Source organism: Microtus ochrogaster, chromosome 1, assembly GCF_000317375.1.
Source record: "Microtus ochrogaster isolate Prairie Vole_2 chromosome 1, MicOch1.0, whole genome shotgun sequence".
In the NCBI taxonomy this organism is placed as follows: Eukaryota; Metazoa; Chordata; class Mammalia; order Rodentia; family Cricetidae; genus Microtus; species Microtus ochrogaster.
Genome location: NC_022009.1, coordinates 75503398 through 75520037, shown reverse-complemented (window position 1 = coordinate 75520037; position 16640 = coordinate 75503398). Strand labels below are relative to the sequence as shown.

Genomic DNA, 16640 nt, shown 5'->3' with positions numbered 1-16640 from the left:
CAAATTTGTTTGGCAATACCGTGAATTAAGCCCATGACCCCCTGTAAAGCAGACAAGTGTTCTCTCACAGAGCTCGGCTGTAAGCTAAAGTCATTCATTGTAGCATAATTTCAGCCTGGTCTGATGTTACGTGTCTGTAACCCCAACACATGAGGGCTAAGGTAGAAAGATTGCTGAGTCTGAGGACAGCCTGGTCTGTGAGTTCCTTGCTGGCTGGCCTATGGTGTGAGACCATGTCTCATAAACCAATTGCCAAATAACAACAACATCAAAGGTAATTTTTTTCCATTTATAAACCACAGTTTTTATATAGAAGTATTGAACGCCTTTCTTTTCTGCTTTATGGAGAACGTACTTGTTTAGCTGGGCAAAATAGTAGCCCAGAGCCGTAAGTCAGCTTTGAAAAAGTGTAGCTCCAGGATTGCCACAAGTTTAAGGCCAGCCTGGTCTATGTAATAAATTCCAGGTTAGACAAGGCTACACGGCAAGACTCTGTTGCAAAAAATAAGTAAATGAAACAAAAAGAATGTGAGATGTTTTTCCCCATTATATTTAGAAAAATCTCTAAATGTGTTAAGTTGGAATAGGTACTAGAAATAACGGCTTCTGCCACATTGCATGTTAGCCCCTAGAGTGGGCTGGTGTTTTGCTGTTCCTCATATTGTCTGAATTGTTAAGTGTTTCAGATATAACTGCTTATGAACAATTGACTTTAAGAGACAGCTAGATCATAACCTTCATGTTTTCTCTTCCAGGGTATATTTCCTTCCAGCTATGTTCACTTGAAAAATGCCTGTGTAAAGAACAAAGGGTAAGAATGCATTGTATTAGTAGTGAAGGTTTCCCACAGCTGCCTTGGAATTGAAAGGCTTAGTAATTGTATCACAAAATGACCTACAGAAGATCAAACCATGTTCTTTGTTGTTTGAGAGGAGATACTAGAACAGCAGATAGAGATAATTCAAGAACCCAGTTCTAAGTGCTGAGGCACAGGACATCCTAGGATATGTCCATCTCTCAATGTCCATCAATAATGTTCGGCCACAGGGACATCCTAGGGTACAGCCGTCTCTCATTGTCCATAGATCATCAAACTTGTTTAATCTTAAACAGAGAAACTGGTTTTTCTTGGTTTCCTGATTTTTAGGGACGCTTGCCAGGCAGGGGCCCTACCATGGTGAGTAAGAATGCTTGCTATGTAAACCTGACAACCTGAGTTTGATCTTTAGATATCACACACAAAGGAAAAAGAAAACTCCATGAAAGTGTCCCCTGACCCTCACATGTATGCAAGAGTACATGTATGACCTCACACATACCGTGCACACACAGTACTAACACAAAGAAGTTAAAAACAAAACTGTATGTGGTGGTTCACATTTAAGCCCAGCACTCAGGAAATAGAGACAGGTGGATCTCTGTGAGTGATAGGCTAGCCTGGCCCACACAGTGAGCTCCTGGCCAGCCAGGGCTATGTAATCAGGCCCTGCCTCATGGAGGATGCCTGGCAATTTCTTCCCAGTTAGTAGAGCAAGGTCCAGCAAGGTTGGGGCCTCAGCACACATCCTGTGCTGAATCGGGGGCCTACATCTTGGGGGCCCTTTCTGCCAAAGTGGTGGTGGCGGCTGCTAGGTGAGGGTCTGGGCCCTTCAGTTTCAGCCAGAGCTCTTAACTGTTGAGATGCTGTTGTTGTTCCTGGTGTACTGGAGTATAACTTCCCTGAAGCTATGAGCCCTAAGAAACTGTAAATGTGGATAAAGGTGTCCCAAAATTTGCTTGTTTGAGTTGAAGACTTACAGGTTGTAGGCCTCCACCAGGCCCGAGGGGAGTTATAGGGCAATGGGAACTCAGGGCGAATGGCCTCTTTTCTAAAAAGGAGTTACTGCAGTTGGTCTCGAACCATGGTTCTAGGACTCTAGGAGAAAAGCTTTGTCCTGAAAATGTTCAAGGACACAGCATGTCGGCTGCTTGTTTTTCCCAAGAGAAAGATCTCCAGGATGTAAATATCGCCCAACTTGTCTTAAGCATATTTTTAACGTGATGGACCGACCGCTGGGATGAAACCGATGCAAAGTTTGTCCCAGAATAGCTGAACGAAATACATTTCAGGGCAGTTACTAAGATAGTTTATTTCAGCACTAATTTAGGGGTTTATGTAATTAATACAAAAGAGCTGTCCTGTCTACATGGTATTTTGTGTTTAAACTTTTGCATTTTGTTTGACCAACCCCAGATGAGCTTTCCACATATTGAAATGTCCGTGGTTCATCCCTAGATCTTCAGAGCAAAGTAGGGTCCATGGTGAGGCTCTTGAAATTAAATGATAGTTCATGAATTAGGGCAGGCAGCTTCTGTATTGTTTAATTCTTGCTGAGACCTTACTTTTAAAATGTTGAATGCAGTGGCAAGAATTCCTGGGGATCTCTTCTTCCCTCTTGGGCTTTGTATAGGATCATTTTCTAATCTCTGAATCCAGATATTCATCGCTTAAATTACAACAGCTGCTTCAAAAGCTGAGTAAATATTCTACCTTTGGGAAGTGCCATGTGTAGGTTCTTTGAACCGTCCTGTATCCTCCACAAGGGTTATGTTACTGTTTACATTCTTTCTAGTTTTAAGTTCCAGTTTTACATTTTCAGCTTCACTTGTGCCCCAGAAAGAAGGGAAAGATTCACAGGACAGTTTTTTCTTTCTTTCTTTCTTTCTTTCTTTCTTTCTTTCTTTCTTTCTTTTTTTCTTTCTTTCTTTCTTTCTTTCTTTCTTTCTTTCTTTCTTTCTTTCTTTCTTTCTTTCTTTCTTCCTTCCTTCCTTCCTTCCTTCCTTCCTTCCTTTCTTTCTTTCTTTTTTCTTTTCTTTTTTTTTTTTTTTAGCAATAATGAGAAATGAGGAGATGGAACACAATGAGGGGAAGAATCGAGGCAAGATTTTAGTTTCTGCATTCACATTAGGAAGATTTCCCCAAAGACAGATGTACATACTTGGACATAACATCCTAAGTACCTGCTGAGCAGTTTGCCTTATGCTAATAAGGACTCTCCCTTGGAGTTTAATAAGCTGTTTCCTTTTACATATGAGATGTTGGCCCTCGGACAAATAAACCTGAAATAAAGGAAATAGTCCCCATTGATATTGCTGATTGCGTTCTTCTGAGAGGCAGTAATGATAATGGCCATGTAACCTCTTGAACCTGCACAAACCCAGAAAGGATTTGACAAAAGAAACTGAAGATGAAGAAGATTCTTCTGTGCTAAAGGCATGACCCAAGGGGCATCTAAAGTTCCTCCCATTTATCTCCTCATGATGCTTCCTTTCAGGACAGCCATACATACCTGACTAATACTTATTTCTGGCTGTAAAAGAAGAAATGAAGAGTCCATTATATTAGACACAGAGAGGAACCTTCTGCAATGAACATGCTAATGTCTATGACATATTAAGCCTCGGCTGTGCTGTATCGTAGCAGTATTAATCAAGCACATTTTTTTCATTGGCCTTTTCCAAATAATATGATTAAGGGGTTAGTGAGCTCAAATGGATGCTTAGGGAATGCTCTAGTTATGGGTTAGCTACAAGTTCACACACTGTGCATCCTGGTGGCTGAGTAGTGTTTCTTTCAAAAGTCCCGTTGAGTCCTCTGGTCACAGCACTTGGGTGCCAGAGGTCGCCTCCTAGTTGGTGTAGTCTGCTGATCTTGTGGCAAGTGAAAGCAATTGAGAGATTATAGAGAGATTAAAAGAGTTGTTTACTGGCCAGGCTGTCTCAGAAGTAGAATGCTAATGTTCTTTCTCCCCATCAGTCTTCACCTAGATCAAGTGGCTGGGCCCTTGGCCATTGTACTACCCTCAGGTCTAGCCTTCCTCATATAAGCTCCTAGTCACATCCTGGTTGCTGCTGTACCTCAAAAGGTTTTCTTTCCTGGTTGATCTTCTTGAGTGTTAAAGAGGAAATGTTCTCTCTGGCATATATATATATATATATATGTTTTTGTCATCTTCAACTTCACAGACAATTTGAAATGGTTATTCCCACTGAAGACTCGGTTATCACAGAGATGACGTCCACATTAAGAGACTGGGGAACTATGTGGAAACAGCTCTATGTGGTAAGTAACTTTTTCAGGGTGTCATTTTTAGTTTGAGAATTGTCTTCAGAAATATGTGACCATGAGTACCCGTCAACAAATATTTGAGAGCTTACTGTAGGTCACTGGCTCTTCTTGGGAAGTCAGGGGTGTAGATCTTGCTTAGTCATATTTTGTATTATAATCCTGTTGTCCCCACGGAGCATTGGCTGTATGCATTGTATTTCAATACCACAAGAACATAAAAGATAGGTTTTCTAACATCTAACCAAATGAGTGTTTATGTGGGCCTAGTTTTAGATTTCCTGAATAGTTTTAATTTCAAAATGAAGCCATTCTCAATACAGCTTTAGTGGTTGTGTCCTTCAGCGAGTCTTACTTCTATGAATGATTTGAGTATATTGTAAATGAAAATTTAGCTAGGGTCAGAAAGTATTCTAAATATTCTAAGGAAGGAAAGTCAATTTTATTAAAAAAATGGGTTATAGTTATGTCTATGTATGAATTTACTTGTTATAACTAATTACATTGTTCAGATGGCCCTATCCTGCTGGAGCGGGTAGCTTTAGAACTCATTAGGAAAATCCACAGGATAGTTTAGGTCTTAGATGAGTTGCTGAAGTGTGGCCAACAGTCTGTACACCTCTGGGGCTCTGTGCTGAGACAGAGCCAGGGAAATGCACATGTGGCTGCTAGATATTTTTTTCATTTTAATTAGAAAGATCATAAACCCCAAGTATTATTGCATTGAAAGTAACTTTGTAAAGTATTTGATCTAGTATATCTTTAAAATACTCAACATACTATATTCATAATATCTCTGTTTCTCTCTCTCTGTCTCTCTCTGTGGTGTGTGTGTGTGTGTGTGTGTGTGAGAGAGAGAGAGAGAGAGAGAGAGAGAGAGAGAGAGAGAGAGAGAGAGAGAGGAGCACATGCACACACATATCTGTGTCCTTTTGTACTTGAGCAAGGGTATCACTTGTTTTCTTTGCTATTACTGTTAATGAGGACCAAAGTTGATTTTGTCTTGTTCAGTTATTTCTCCATGCTTTTGAGGTCATAACCACTCTGGGGCATCTATTCTGGGGATAGATTTGGTTGCTTTGAAGAGCTGCACGTAGTAAAATCTACAAGTAATATTTTTGGCTTCTGTTCCGAGTAACAGGAAAGAGATTGATTAGCTAACACTGTGTGATACTGGGATAATAGACAGTTGTTTGAGGATCAAATATGGAATTCAGCCCAAATATAGATTGACTTTTGGAACCAGGATGATGCAATCATGTTGGGCTTTCTGGTTTCTCTTTCTATGGTTGCATAAATGCTTTGGTTCAGCATACATATCTTTTTGCTTTTTTTTTTTTTTCCCAAGACATGGTTTCTGTGTGTAGCCCTGGCTGCCCTCAAACTCACTTTATAGACCTGCCTGGCCTCAAACTCAGAGACTGCTTGTCTCTGCCTCCCAAGTGCTATGATTAAAGGTGTGTACTGCTATGCCCAGGTAGCATCTAACCTTTTCCCTAAAAGATGTCTGGGGAAAGCGGTAAGTTTTGTAGATTGCAAATAGTATACGAGGTAATGTATTGTGTTTCTGCTTCTTCTTTGGGATGGTTGGCTAGCCTGATCTATGAGGACAGAGGAGGCAGAAACAGGGAACAGGGCTCAGATGGCTCTGGGCACAGTGGAGATGACTTCAGTGCATCAGCTCAGCTTTATTCCAGAGTAGAGGAAATATACAGGACTGGGGAGACTGGGGACAAACCCTAATTTGCATTAAGTGACACAGTCCTATCATAAAGCTTCGTGAGTGGCAGCAGGGTCCTATAGCAAAATTCCTAGTACAAGTCTTAGTTATCATATATATAGCAGGGGAAAGGCTTCTAGAAGGATACTGTGCCAAGGGTCATGCTAGAGATAAATCAGGCATCCAGGCTTAGAAACAGCTTTCAGATAAAGTCAGCCCTCTGGGCCCAAACACAGTCTCCAGATAAGGGCAGATGGAAAGCAAGAAGTTTCGCTGTGGGGGAGGGAGTCTTCCCTGTTCCCAAGCTTAGGGAAAGCTTCCAGGCTCTGGTAGACTGCAGCCTAGGACCAGCAGGATCTCCCAACAGTGTATGTAGACATTTAGCCTATCAGAGAATGGTAACTGCTCAAGAAATTCTAGTTTGTTCTTTTAAATGGTGTTGTTAAGGGCTTAAATAATAACCTTTAAAATATGTTTAATAAATCCAGCAGCTTAAGCAGGAAAAGTGTCGAGGAAGCATGCAGCTGTCTTGGCGCAGCCCCCCAGCTATGCTTTCCTTCACCCTTCCTCCCTGGGGCTCCTCCAGGTGCTTTTTATTCTTGAATCTTAGCAAAGATGATTTATCCCAAGTCCCACACTAAGCAGTACCGCCGGAGTCAAAATCTAGGTCTCCCGCCACTGAAACCTGTTCTGTTCTCATTTGAAACCTAGTGAAATCAGCCACCTCTAAAATAGGAAACCACAGTTCATTCTGGATGCATGTCCAAACGCACTGTGGGGATTTCTAGGCACTGTTTCAATCCAGTTGTTTAGTATTGGAATATACTCTTTTCCTTTACTACTAAATGGAATACATTTTTTTAAAAAAATATTTCTTAGAATGCTTCTTAGCTCTCCATTCTTTTCAAATTCAGTTTTTTTGCAAAATATAATTTTGTGATCAGATCCTCTATTTATGTTTTTCATCGTTTTCATTTTGTGTGATAAGTTTGTCTGATAAGCCCAGTGATATTCTTCCTGCTTTGCCCTCCTGCAGTCAGTATTAAAGGTATGGACCACTATGCCCAGCTAAAGGTATGGAGCACTATGCCCAGCTCTTTCTCTAAGTTAGCAGGGCACATTTGATGGGTAGGCCCATTGCGTGGTGGGATTATCCCTTCCATTTTTAGAGTTTCTCCCTGAGAGGGAGCTGACCAGCCAGCTAGTTTTCATTTTTATGAAAAGATGTTGCTTCCTTCTTGCATCAGCATCCCCTTGTCAGAAGATATGATGGATAAGATCAAGTTCACACTCCTGAACATGAGCAGGCGCATGCCTTTTCTCCTGTGATGGTGAGGGTGCCATCTCTCCTGCTGCACGAGTCCTGACCTTTTTTTTTTTTTTTTTTTTTTGGTTTTTCGAGACAGGGTTTCTCTGTAGCTTTGGAGCCTGTCCTGGAACTCCCTTTGTAGACCAGGCTGGCCTCAAACTCACAGAGATCCGCCTGCCTCTGCCTCCCTCTGCTGGGATTAAAGGCGTGCGCCACCACTGCCCGGCTAAGTCCTGACTTTTTATAGCACTCTTATGCAATTTATTTTCATTCGGTGGATTTTTTTTTTTCCTTCGTACCACAGGTATCTTCAAATGTCCCTTGGTCTTCTGCTTCTTCAATTGCAGGACTTAAACAGGAACTGCTTCCGGAGGTGTGCAAAAAATAACGCCCATAAATCACTGTTTGCTCCTTCCTCTCCACCCCTGGGAGCTCAGGCATAGCTGCCATGGATGGGGACAGTCACTGAGCAGTTAATTACAAGAATATTGTGTTGCAGAGCCCTTGTAATGGCTTGTAAGAGAGTGTAGAACATGAGAAAGGAGCAGGCAGTAATAGAACACAGTAATGGAAAACAGGCTCGATAGAGTGAGTTAGGAGTTGAGAGGAGAAGGAGGTTATTTATGGCTTGGAGGATCCGGACCTGGTTCCTGGAGAAAGCTTCATGTCCTCCTAGCATCTCTGTCAGACCTGCATAGCACCCAATGGCGCCTCAAAGTAGTAACAGCAAAAAATGCATCACTGCATTTTAATTTATATATATATAATATATATATATATACATATTTAACATATATGTGTATCTTTACCTATGACATAGAACATGATAATTTTTGTGTCTTATAGCTCTAGAGAATGTCTGGAGGATAATAGCCTATAAATTCATATCACTGTTTATGTACACCCGGGGTTCTCGATCTGTGGGTCATAACAGCCTAGGGTTGCATATCAGATATCCTGCATATCAAGTATTTGCCTTTTGATTCATAACAGTAGCAACCTTACAGTTATGAAGTAGCAATGAAATAACTTTATGATTGGGGGTGGTCAGTACAGCATGAGGAAGTGTATTTTTTTAAATATATAATGCGGGTCACCGCATTACGAAGGTTGAGAATCACTGGCGTTGACTATAAATGATATTTGTAGAAAATAGAAGCATATCTATGACTGAGAAAGACATGGGGTAGATACCCTGTGTCTCTGTGGTAAGATGTCTAGTTTTTCAGTGTTGGTAAAGACACAGCTTTTGTCGGGCTTATTGTGAGCCATGTTGAACCATAATAGCACTAGGAAGATGCTGCTCACTCTGGGGTGCGTGTTTTCCTTCACACTTGTCTGCGAGCTCCTCTGTCTTCACGGTAACTCCCCATTGTACATGCTGTGGTGCTCTTTACAGAGGAGAAAATTCAGAGAGCTTGTTAATGAAATGCTAGTTTTCCTCTAGGACGATGCAGCTGGAAGCCAGGCGACAATCCTCCATCTCCTAAGACAGTTCTTCACTGTGTGCCCTGTCACGTATGTGATCACAAAACCAGAAAACCCATGTCTTCCTGGGAAACACTACTGTCCAGTCAGTGATGGCTGGGCGCATCATCAAGGTTTCACCCATCTTTCTTCCACCAAACCATGGTGATTGGTGACTTTGACAGGGATTATGTTGAGGCTGTGTGATCGTTTGAAGTAAATAAGAAAGCCCCATTTCCTATGAGTGAGTTTTGACCAGATAATGGCAGTGAACACTGATCAGTGTTTGAGTCTGAAACCTCCTTGTGTATCCAAATTCATGACTTGATTGATGAAGAATTCGTACCAACCTTCAAGAAATAAGTGGGTGACAGTGTTTTCCATGTCGTTGGTTTTAGGTGCATGTAGCCAAGACTCAGACAAACTGCTTGACAGGGGCCACTCCTTAAAGCATAGTAGAGATTGTGTAGAGATAAGAAAGAAACTCCAGGAGAGGAAAACTAGGCTATGCTCTCAGGCAGAGGCTAAGCCAAGCCTAGGGAAGGAATACAGCATCTGTGTTAGGGAGCTGAGAGGTCACATTTGGCTTGGACAGGAGAGCAGCATTTCGAGACTTGTGTGAAAATACATAGAGGTGCATGTCACTCCAAGCACAGGAAGTGGGAAAGATTTATTGGTGGAGACTCTGTCTACACCATGGCAAGCCCGTGGTCGCCTACCCCCTTTGGTTACCTTCCATTCCAGCCAGAGGACTGACTGCCAAGTCTCCATGTTTACATATTCCCTAGAGAAACGAAGGTGATCTCTTCCATCGCCTCTGGCACATCATGAACGAAATCCTAGACCTGCGGCGGCAGGTGCTCGTTGGCCATCTTACCCACGACAGGATGAAGGACGTGAAGCGCCACATCACTGCCCGACTGGACTGGGGGAATGAGTGAGTACTGATGGTTGCAGAGTGCTGGGAGTGAGTTAGAGCAGGGCATGCAGGTGCTTCTAGGAGCAATCACACACAGGTTTCCTCATGCTCCTCATTTCAGGCTTCGTGTGGACCATCAGTGATGGAGCCAGAAGCCACATCTCATGGGTCTCATATGAGCGCTTAAATATTTTGCTTTCTAATGTCTGATAGTGTGACGGTGGACAGTTGGTCACAAGAAATGTAATATTCATGGAGATGCAGTTTCTGACTAAAATGTGTCTTTTCACCCGTTAGTGTTCAGCTTTGGTAGATGAGTTTTCTTTTATTGTGTACCTCTTCTGTATCATGGCGTGGATGGGCAGTGTGGTGCAGAGGGAATCCCAGATCTTCCCAGCCTCTGCTAAATGCCTTATGATGCATGCACAGCTGTGCTCAGCCCTGTGCAGGCAGATAGCCACTCTGAAGGACTGCTTAGGAGAGCTCAGGTAAAGGCTGTCATTGACTGAGATTTAGTTTTAAATAAAAATGTGAGGGACTTATTTAAAGTAACAGCTAAGCACCTAAGTAGTAAATCTAATTACTAGAAGCTCTGATCCAAGCTGATACTCTACTCTCTATGAATATTAACATAGGAATGACAAAATAGGATACGCCAACTTTGTCTGTGCGCCTAGTGTGCACAAAACCAAAGACTAAGGCAATGATGTCATTTCTTAATACCCTGCCAGGCCACACCCTTACCTTCTCGAATGTTATCAAGCTGCTCTGTGCTCTTTGGCATTTAGTGATCTCATTCTGGGGTGTCGAGAGGGTGTGGAGAACGGGAGTGAGCATGGGACATATAAAGGGAAACCACCGAGAAGGAAGCCACGAGTAATTTACCTCCTTCGGAATCTGGAAAAGCCCACCTGGAAGTAGAAAGTTGCTTACCCTAAATATAGGAAGCGGCTTTCTCAGAAGCCACACTTGATTTCGGCCCAACTGTTCAGGGAATACACAGGCCCACGACCAGATTTTAACCCTCCCTCTTGCCCACCGCGCTTGTCATATCTTATTGAATATGATATGCCACTCAGCTTTCTACAGACAATAAAATATTAATTTAAATATGCCTAGAGGATTCATTCCTATGGGAAATAAAAGCAAGAAGGCAGGAAGAGGGACTAGGGACTATATTTTTTTTTACTTTTTCCCCCTTTATTTGTTTGTTTATTTGTGTGTATGTGTGTATGCACGTGATGACCAGAGAACAGATTGTGGGAGCTGGTTCTCTGCTTCCACCATGTAGGTCCTGGAGATGGAACTCAGGGCCTCAGGATTGGTGGCAAGTACGCTTGCTCTCTGGACCATCACTCCTGCTCAGATCAGTTTTAAAAACTGGAAGCAAATTTCTGAAACCTTCTCTGTTGTGTGGAAGAACTGAGCTAGAGGACAAAAGCCTTTGCAGTTCCAGAGGATGGATTGGACAGAGAACTCGCTCTGCCTCTTGCTGGGCTGGAGTTGCAGCCTTGATGCTGAGTTTCTCCTTTGTGCCTGGCCTCATGGGATCCTTGCTCTCTTTTGTTTGGTTGATCTTGTGCTGTTGCTGCTGCTACTGCTTTTGCTGCTTCTCCTCCTTCTCCCTCTCCTCTTTCTCTTCCTCCTCCTCCTTCTTTATTCAAGAGAAGGTTTCTCTATGCATCCTAAGTTGTTCTGGAACTCAATTTGTAGACAAGGTTGACCTCAAACAGAGACTGTTCTCCCTCTGCCTCCCAAGTGCTGGGAAAGATGTATGCCACCATGCCCACTTAGTCCTTAGTCTTACTTTTAAAATCCTTTGATATTTTACTTGGTTATTGGTCACTATGCCAGTCTTTATTTAAATGAGGACTAGTTTGTTAATAAGGATGTTGGATGGAGTTAGATTATGAAAAATCACAGGGAAATGTGGAAGAGGCAAAGAAACCAACCAACCAGCCCTATTTCAGTTTAATGAAGGGAAACTGAAGAATGGGGAAGTGGAGAAAAAATTTGAATTAGGATTGTATTAAGGCTAGGATTTTATTTTGAATTAGGATTATATTAAGGCTAGGCTTTTATTTTGAATTAGGATTGTATTAAGACTAGGTTTTTGACTTATATGAGTTTTAGCTTGTGCTTTGGCCAGTTCTATTGCTAATTTATGATAAGTTAGTTAAAAATAATGCTTGACAATAAAAAGTATAATTTAAATCATCCTTAAACCCATGAATTTTCTCATTCTCTTCTTCTACGTTCTTTAAATTTTATTGATGATTTATTTATGAATATTCAACATTAGGGTTATACATTTGCCATAGTCCTTTAAGGATAAATTCATTCCCTTATTAAAGAATGCTAAGAGGAAAGCAAATTAAGATAATTTCTTTGCCTATTAAACTAGGTCATATTGTCCTGGGAAATGATCTGTCAGCACATAAATCTCTTACCAAACATGAGTTAAGAATGTGCTCAGTGTCACGTTGCATCCTGGACTGCAGAAGAGCAGCGATGAGGAGTTCTCTGGATGGGGGGAGCTTAGATGAAGTAGGCGAGGTCCTTCTTGTTCCCTAACAAAATCAGAAAAAAGTAGTTCTCTCCTGAAATCCCCAGACAGAATTAAAGTGGGGGTACAGATTTCTGTAGCCTCTGAAGTATGAAGAGAGTACACAGAAGGGCAAAGACATTCATCCTCCTTCCTGGTGTCCCAGAGTATTTTAGTGGCTGGGCTGATATAAAAATTGTCCCTTCCTCCCCAGGCCTGGCTTTCTGTATCCTATATGCTCTTTCTCCATCTGTTTTCTCTAGGCCTTGCCTAATTTTTCCATATTCTTTGTAAAGTATTGCCCTGATACTTTATTCTTTGAGCTAAGAAACCTCAAAGAGTGGCTTGTTTACCCTTAGATAGTTCCTATTAACTGACAAAAAAAAAAAATGAATTGCCACAGGTAAGATGTTTTTCTCCCTATTTTGACTTCAAGAAGCTGGCAGCAGCTGATAGCGCCGGCCATTCACAAAAGAGACATTGAAGGCTACTCCTGTCAGTAGCAGTTCAGGAAGAGCCAGAAGATCACAGCTGGGGCTGAGCTTGACTCAGCTCTGTAGTGCTAGAGATGTGTGGCCCTTCCTAGATCTTTTCTCTCTGATGTGCTGTGGATGGTCCTGAATTCCCCGGTTCAGACGCACAAAGGTGTGTGCCACCACCAGCTGTAGACGCACAAAGAAGGAATATCTTTGGCAACCAGTAGCTAAGCTATTGGGCTCATTTGGGTTGAACATTTTATGTCAACCTCTCTGACTGCCAGCCAGCTGTGCATTATTTCTACAGATGTCAGGTGCCCACACGAGGGCCAGCTAGATATACGTCAACAAGAGGAGACAGTCACACAAATACCCTGTACTCTCACCACCACCACCATCACCCCACCCCCTGGGAGAGAATGTAGCTTAGGCACCCCCCTCGTAGAAGAAACTCTGACTAAGGCAGATGCTAAGATTCTTCTGTGATTGTATGCGCTGTATCCTGTAATACAAAAGCTTTCGTCAGCGAGGCAAACCTGGTGTCAAATGGTACAGCCTAGTTCCGTGACTGCCGGGAGGGGACAGAGAATGGGAGCTGACCCTGCAGAGTCAGGGAATGGGAGTGGAATAGCATAGGAGGATGTGACTAGTTTGAGAATAAACAGCTGTACTTATGGTGATCTGAAAATTCAACTGAAAGCATAGACTTGCAGTTCCTTTGAGCATCATTTAAGAAAATAAGGAAGAATTTTAGTGTCAACTGACAGCCTTCCCATTTTAACAGCTAGTGTTTTTTCAGGGTGGCTGGGCAGTACTTGGCTTGAAGTAGGCATTGAATTAATTTTAATGATGCAACTTTAATGAGATGTTGAAGCAGAGAACTTCAGGATTCTCTGTTATTTTTAATACAGAAGCGAAGAGAGCTGTAGTTCTATGAGGAGTGCAGTGCTGGGAGGCTTCTGTCTTGGAGAGTTATAGCTGGAGGCTTTCCTGTATCCTGCCCAGTCCTGCAGTCACTTATAAAATAATCACTCAGAGGCTTAATAGTAATTATAATTATTTGTCCAATGGCTCAGGCTTATTATTAACTAGCTCTTACATACAAATTAACTCATTTTTATTAATCTGTGTACCGCCATGTGACCCGTGGCTTATCTTTCGGCAGCTGCTGGCGTCTCTCAACTCTGCCTTCTTTCTCCCTTTATTCAGTTTAGTTTTCCCGCCTCGTTATATTCTGCCCTGCCATAGGCCAAAGCAGCTTTATTCATCGACCAATAAAAGGATCACATATTCATTCACAGTGTGCAGGAAAACATCCTACATCAGGGAGTGATGCTGAGAGGGCCGCAGAGTAATTTATCCTCAACAAACTCAGAATGAAAACAGAGTGTGAAAACGAAGGGAGTATGGGTGACAGGGACAATATGGAAGGCAGTGGGGAACCTTTTGGGGTGATTGCTACATAAGGTTCATTTATGGGGTAAGTGGACTCATGTGGCATTGTCATCAGTGGTACCTAGTGGTAGACATGGAGAAGAGCATACTAACAATATTGCTGGAGGGACACTTTCCGGAAAAAGGGTTACACTCACGTTCTACTGTCCATGGTAAGACATCCTAAACTCGGAATCATATCAATAACCCATGGAGTGGCTAGAACCTCAACCTTAACCCCATATTGGCTACAGTAACACCTGACACAAAACCACTTCCCCACCATCGACAGGCCTAAGCTGTGCTGCCTCTCTGTTCCGTGCCTTTGCAGTCTTACCCCAGAACGTGCCGTGAATGAGAAACATGGACACATTCCTGGGCATCACATGGGACATATTAACTCCGGTAGGCTACATGGACCCCTAAAGGACAGACTTCTCTCTCGCCACTTCCTTTCTCTAAAACCTAAGTATGGCTAACTCTAGTTTCTAGTATACTCCAGTCCAGAAGCGCTTCTGTTCCTGGCTTGTGGGTTGTTGAGTCTCCACTGTGTGCTATCAAATGGCAGGATAGTTTCATCAAGAGCATTAATGCATCTCACCATGATTTGACTCTGTCATATTCTGTTTTCCAGTTTGCCCTTTGCCCAACCTTGTGCTATATTCATTCCAAATGCAGAAACAAATTCAGAGCAGGGTGTTATGGGTTGAACAGATTTGATTACATCTCCAGATACTGTAGTGGAGACATTCTTAGTACATTCCATAAAGGTGACTTTTCTCCCAAATGTTTGCAATTTGTTTTCTAGACAACTGGGACTCGACCTGGTGCCTAGGAAGGAGTACGCAATGGTAGACCCCGAGGACATCAGCATCACCGAGCTGTACCGACTGGTAGGTGTACAGAACATTCGCTTGCCGCCTCACTGCTAATTTTGTGGTTTCCATGGCATTCTTGAGACTAGCTGTTTTAGGAACTGGATGTTCCAGGTTTAATTTGAAGAGAGTCGGGAGACTTGCAAGCTGAGGTGACCATGCCCCAACAGTACCAAGGCTCTTTTCTTCACTCAGAATACTGTGAAGTTCTCCACATAGCCCTCAACAGGAAGTAAAGTTCTAGGAAGTAAATCCAGAACTTTGACAAGTCCCTTTTTCTTTTGGCTTTGTCCAGTGAAAGGCTTACAAGTCACTCTTCTTTGCCTGCTGTGCTCTGGATAATAAAATGCTCACCAAGGACATTCCTGTCCCCTCCCTCCACATTAGCATTGTGTATATAGACTTCAGACAGGATCTCTAAAATTAGCCTTCAACTGCTGTTCCTCCATTCATCTTTGGGCCCCACCCATTCCTAAGTGTTGAAGACTATTGATAAGCCTACAATATTTTACCACATCGCCCATCCAGGATCACCTATGGTATCATTTTCTTTCCCCAGTTGCCTGGTAGTCTACCTTCCTGTTTAGTTGTTTCAACGTCATCCAGTCTGTCCCTGAATTTAACCTGTGCTTCTAAATGCCTGTGTGGAATGTCTTGATAATAAATAAGCTTTCTCCAACCCCAAATTAGACAAGAAGGTCTGGGTTAGAAAGAGCTCTTAAAGCAGGTTGCCATGTGCCTAACTTTACTGTGATCTCGATGGTGACTCTCGTGCTATAATGTTCCTGGAGGGAAGGCCCTCCTGAAAGAGGAGACTCAGTTTGAAAGGTTTTGCTGCTTTGGATGTAGTTTTCCATTTAAGATACTTTCATGAGCACCATGGGGAATTCTCAACTGATGAGTGTGCTTGCATATCTGAAAAGTTGTAGGGAAAGCCGTTGGTTATGTTGGTTGGCAGGTGTAACCCGTAAGGAGCCAGTCTTAGTTAACAGCAATGCCTTCACTTTCTTCCGTGGCCACCCTTCTATTCAGGATATCCATATTTCACGCTGTGAAGAGGAATGCTTTCTGCTTTTTGAAGAGGGTTCCATTACCCTACGCTGAGCTTTGGGCATTCAGTATTGCGTATTGTGGTTCTTTTTTTCATCTGCACTTATTCTCACATGTCTTAAGGAAACAGTTAAACGTGATTCAAGGGGTGCTAAGAATGGCAGCCAGCAGAGTGCATGCCTGATATGTACAAAAACTCTGGCTTCTATCCCTAGCATGGCATAAACTGGGTGTGATGTCATGACTGCAGTACTCTCACTTCAAAGTTGGATGCAGAAGGATCAAAAGGTCAAGATTATCTGTGGCTACCCAAAATTAGGGCCAACTTGGGGTGTCTGAGACCTTTTCCTTTAAAAAGCTTTAGGAGACAATTGGAGGAAAGGGGAGGAGGTAGAGAATGCCCCAGGTTATCTCACTACTTTTAGTTCATAAAACAAATGTAACTTACATTTTTGTTTGTTGGTCATGTCAACTTAACCTTTTTACATCAGTCAAATCTTCTAATGCCGTTTCTATACTGTTAAGTTTCCCTGTTGAGGCTACACGTTCTCATTTAAAATCCTCTCCGCATTAAATCTTGAGGCTGCACTGATTTTGCTTCCTGGGCCTGTGCATGTCATAATCTAGTGCAGTGCTCTTCTTCGTAAGCACCATGCCAGCAAGTCTGAGGTCAGGCATTTTATGTTATGAACACATCCTGGACGGTAGCTCCAAACAGCCGCATGTCCAACCTCTGTGAA

The 16640-nt window shown here is 42.5% G+C and overlaps 1 protein-coding gene across 3 annotated transcripts in view; it reads left to right on the top strand.

Moving 5' to 3' along the window:
- The window catches only part of Dock4 (dedicator of cytokinesis 4), a 393633-nt gene that overhangs the window by 176016 nt on the left and 200977 nt on the right, over positions 1 to 16640 (top strand). For all 3 annotated transcript variants that reach the window (XM_013347825.2, XM_026782419.1, XM_026782413.1), the window contains exons 4-7: positions 756 to 811; positions 4006 to 4102; positions 9390 to 9538; positions 14784 to 14868. In XM_013347825.2, coding sequence (XP_013203279.2) covers positions 756 to 811; positions 4006 to 4102; positions 9390 to 9538; positions 14784 to 14868 — 387 coding nt within the window. The remainder of the gene's footprint in view (positions 1 to 755; positions 812 to 4005; positions 4103 to 9389; positions 9539 to 14783; positions 14869 to 16640) is intronic.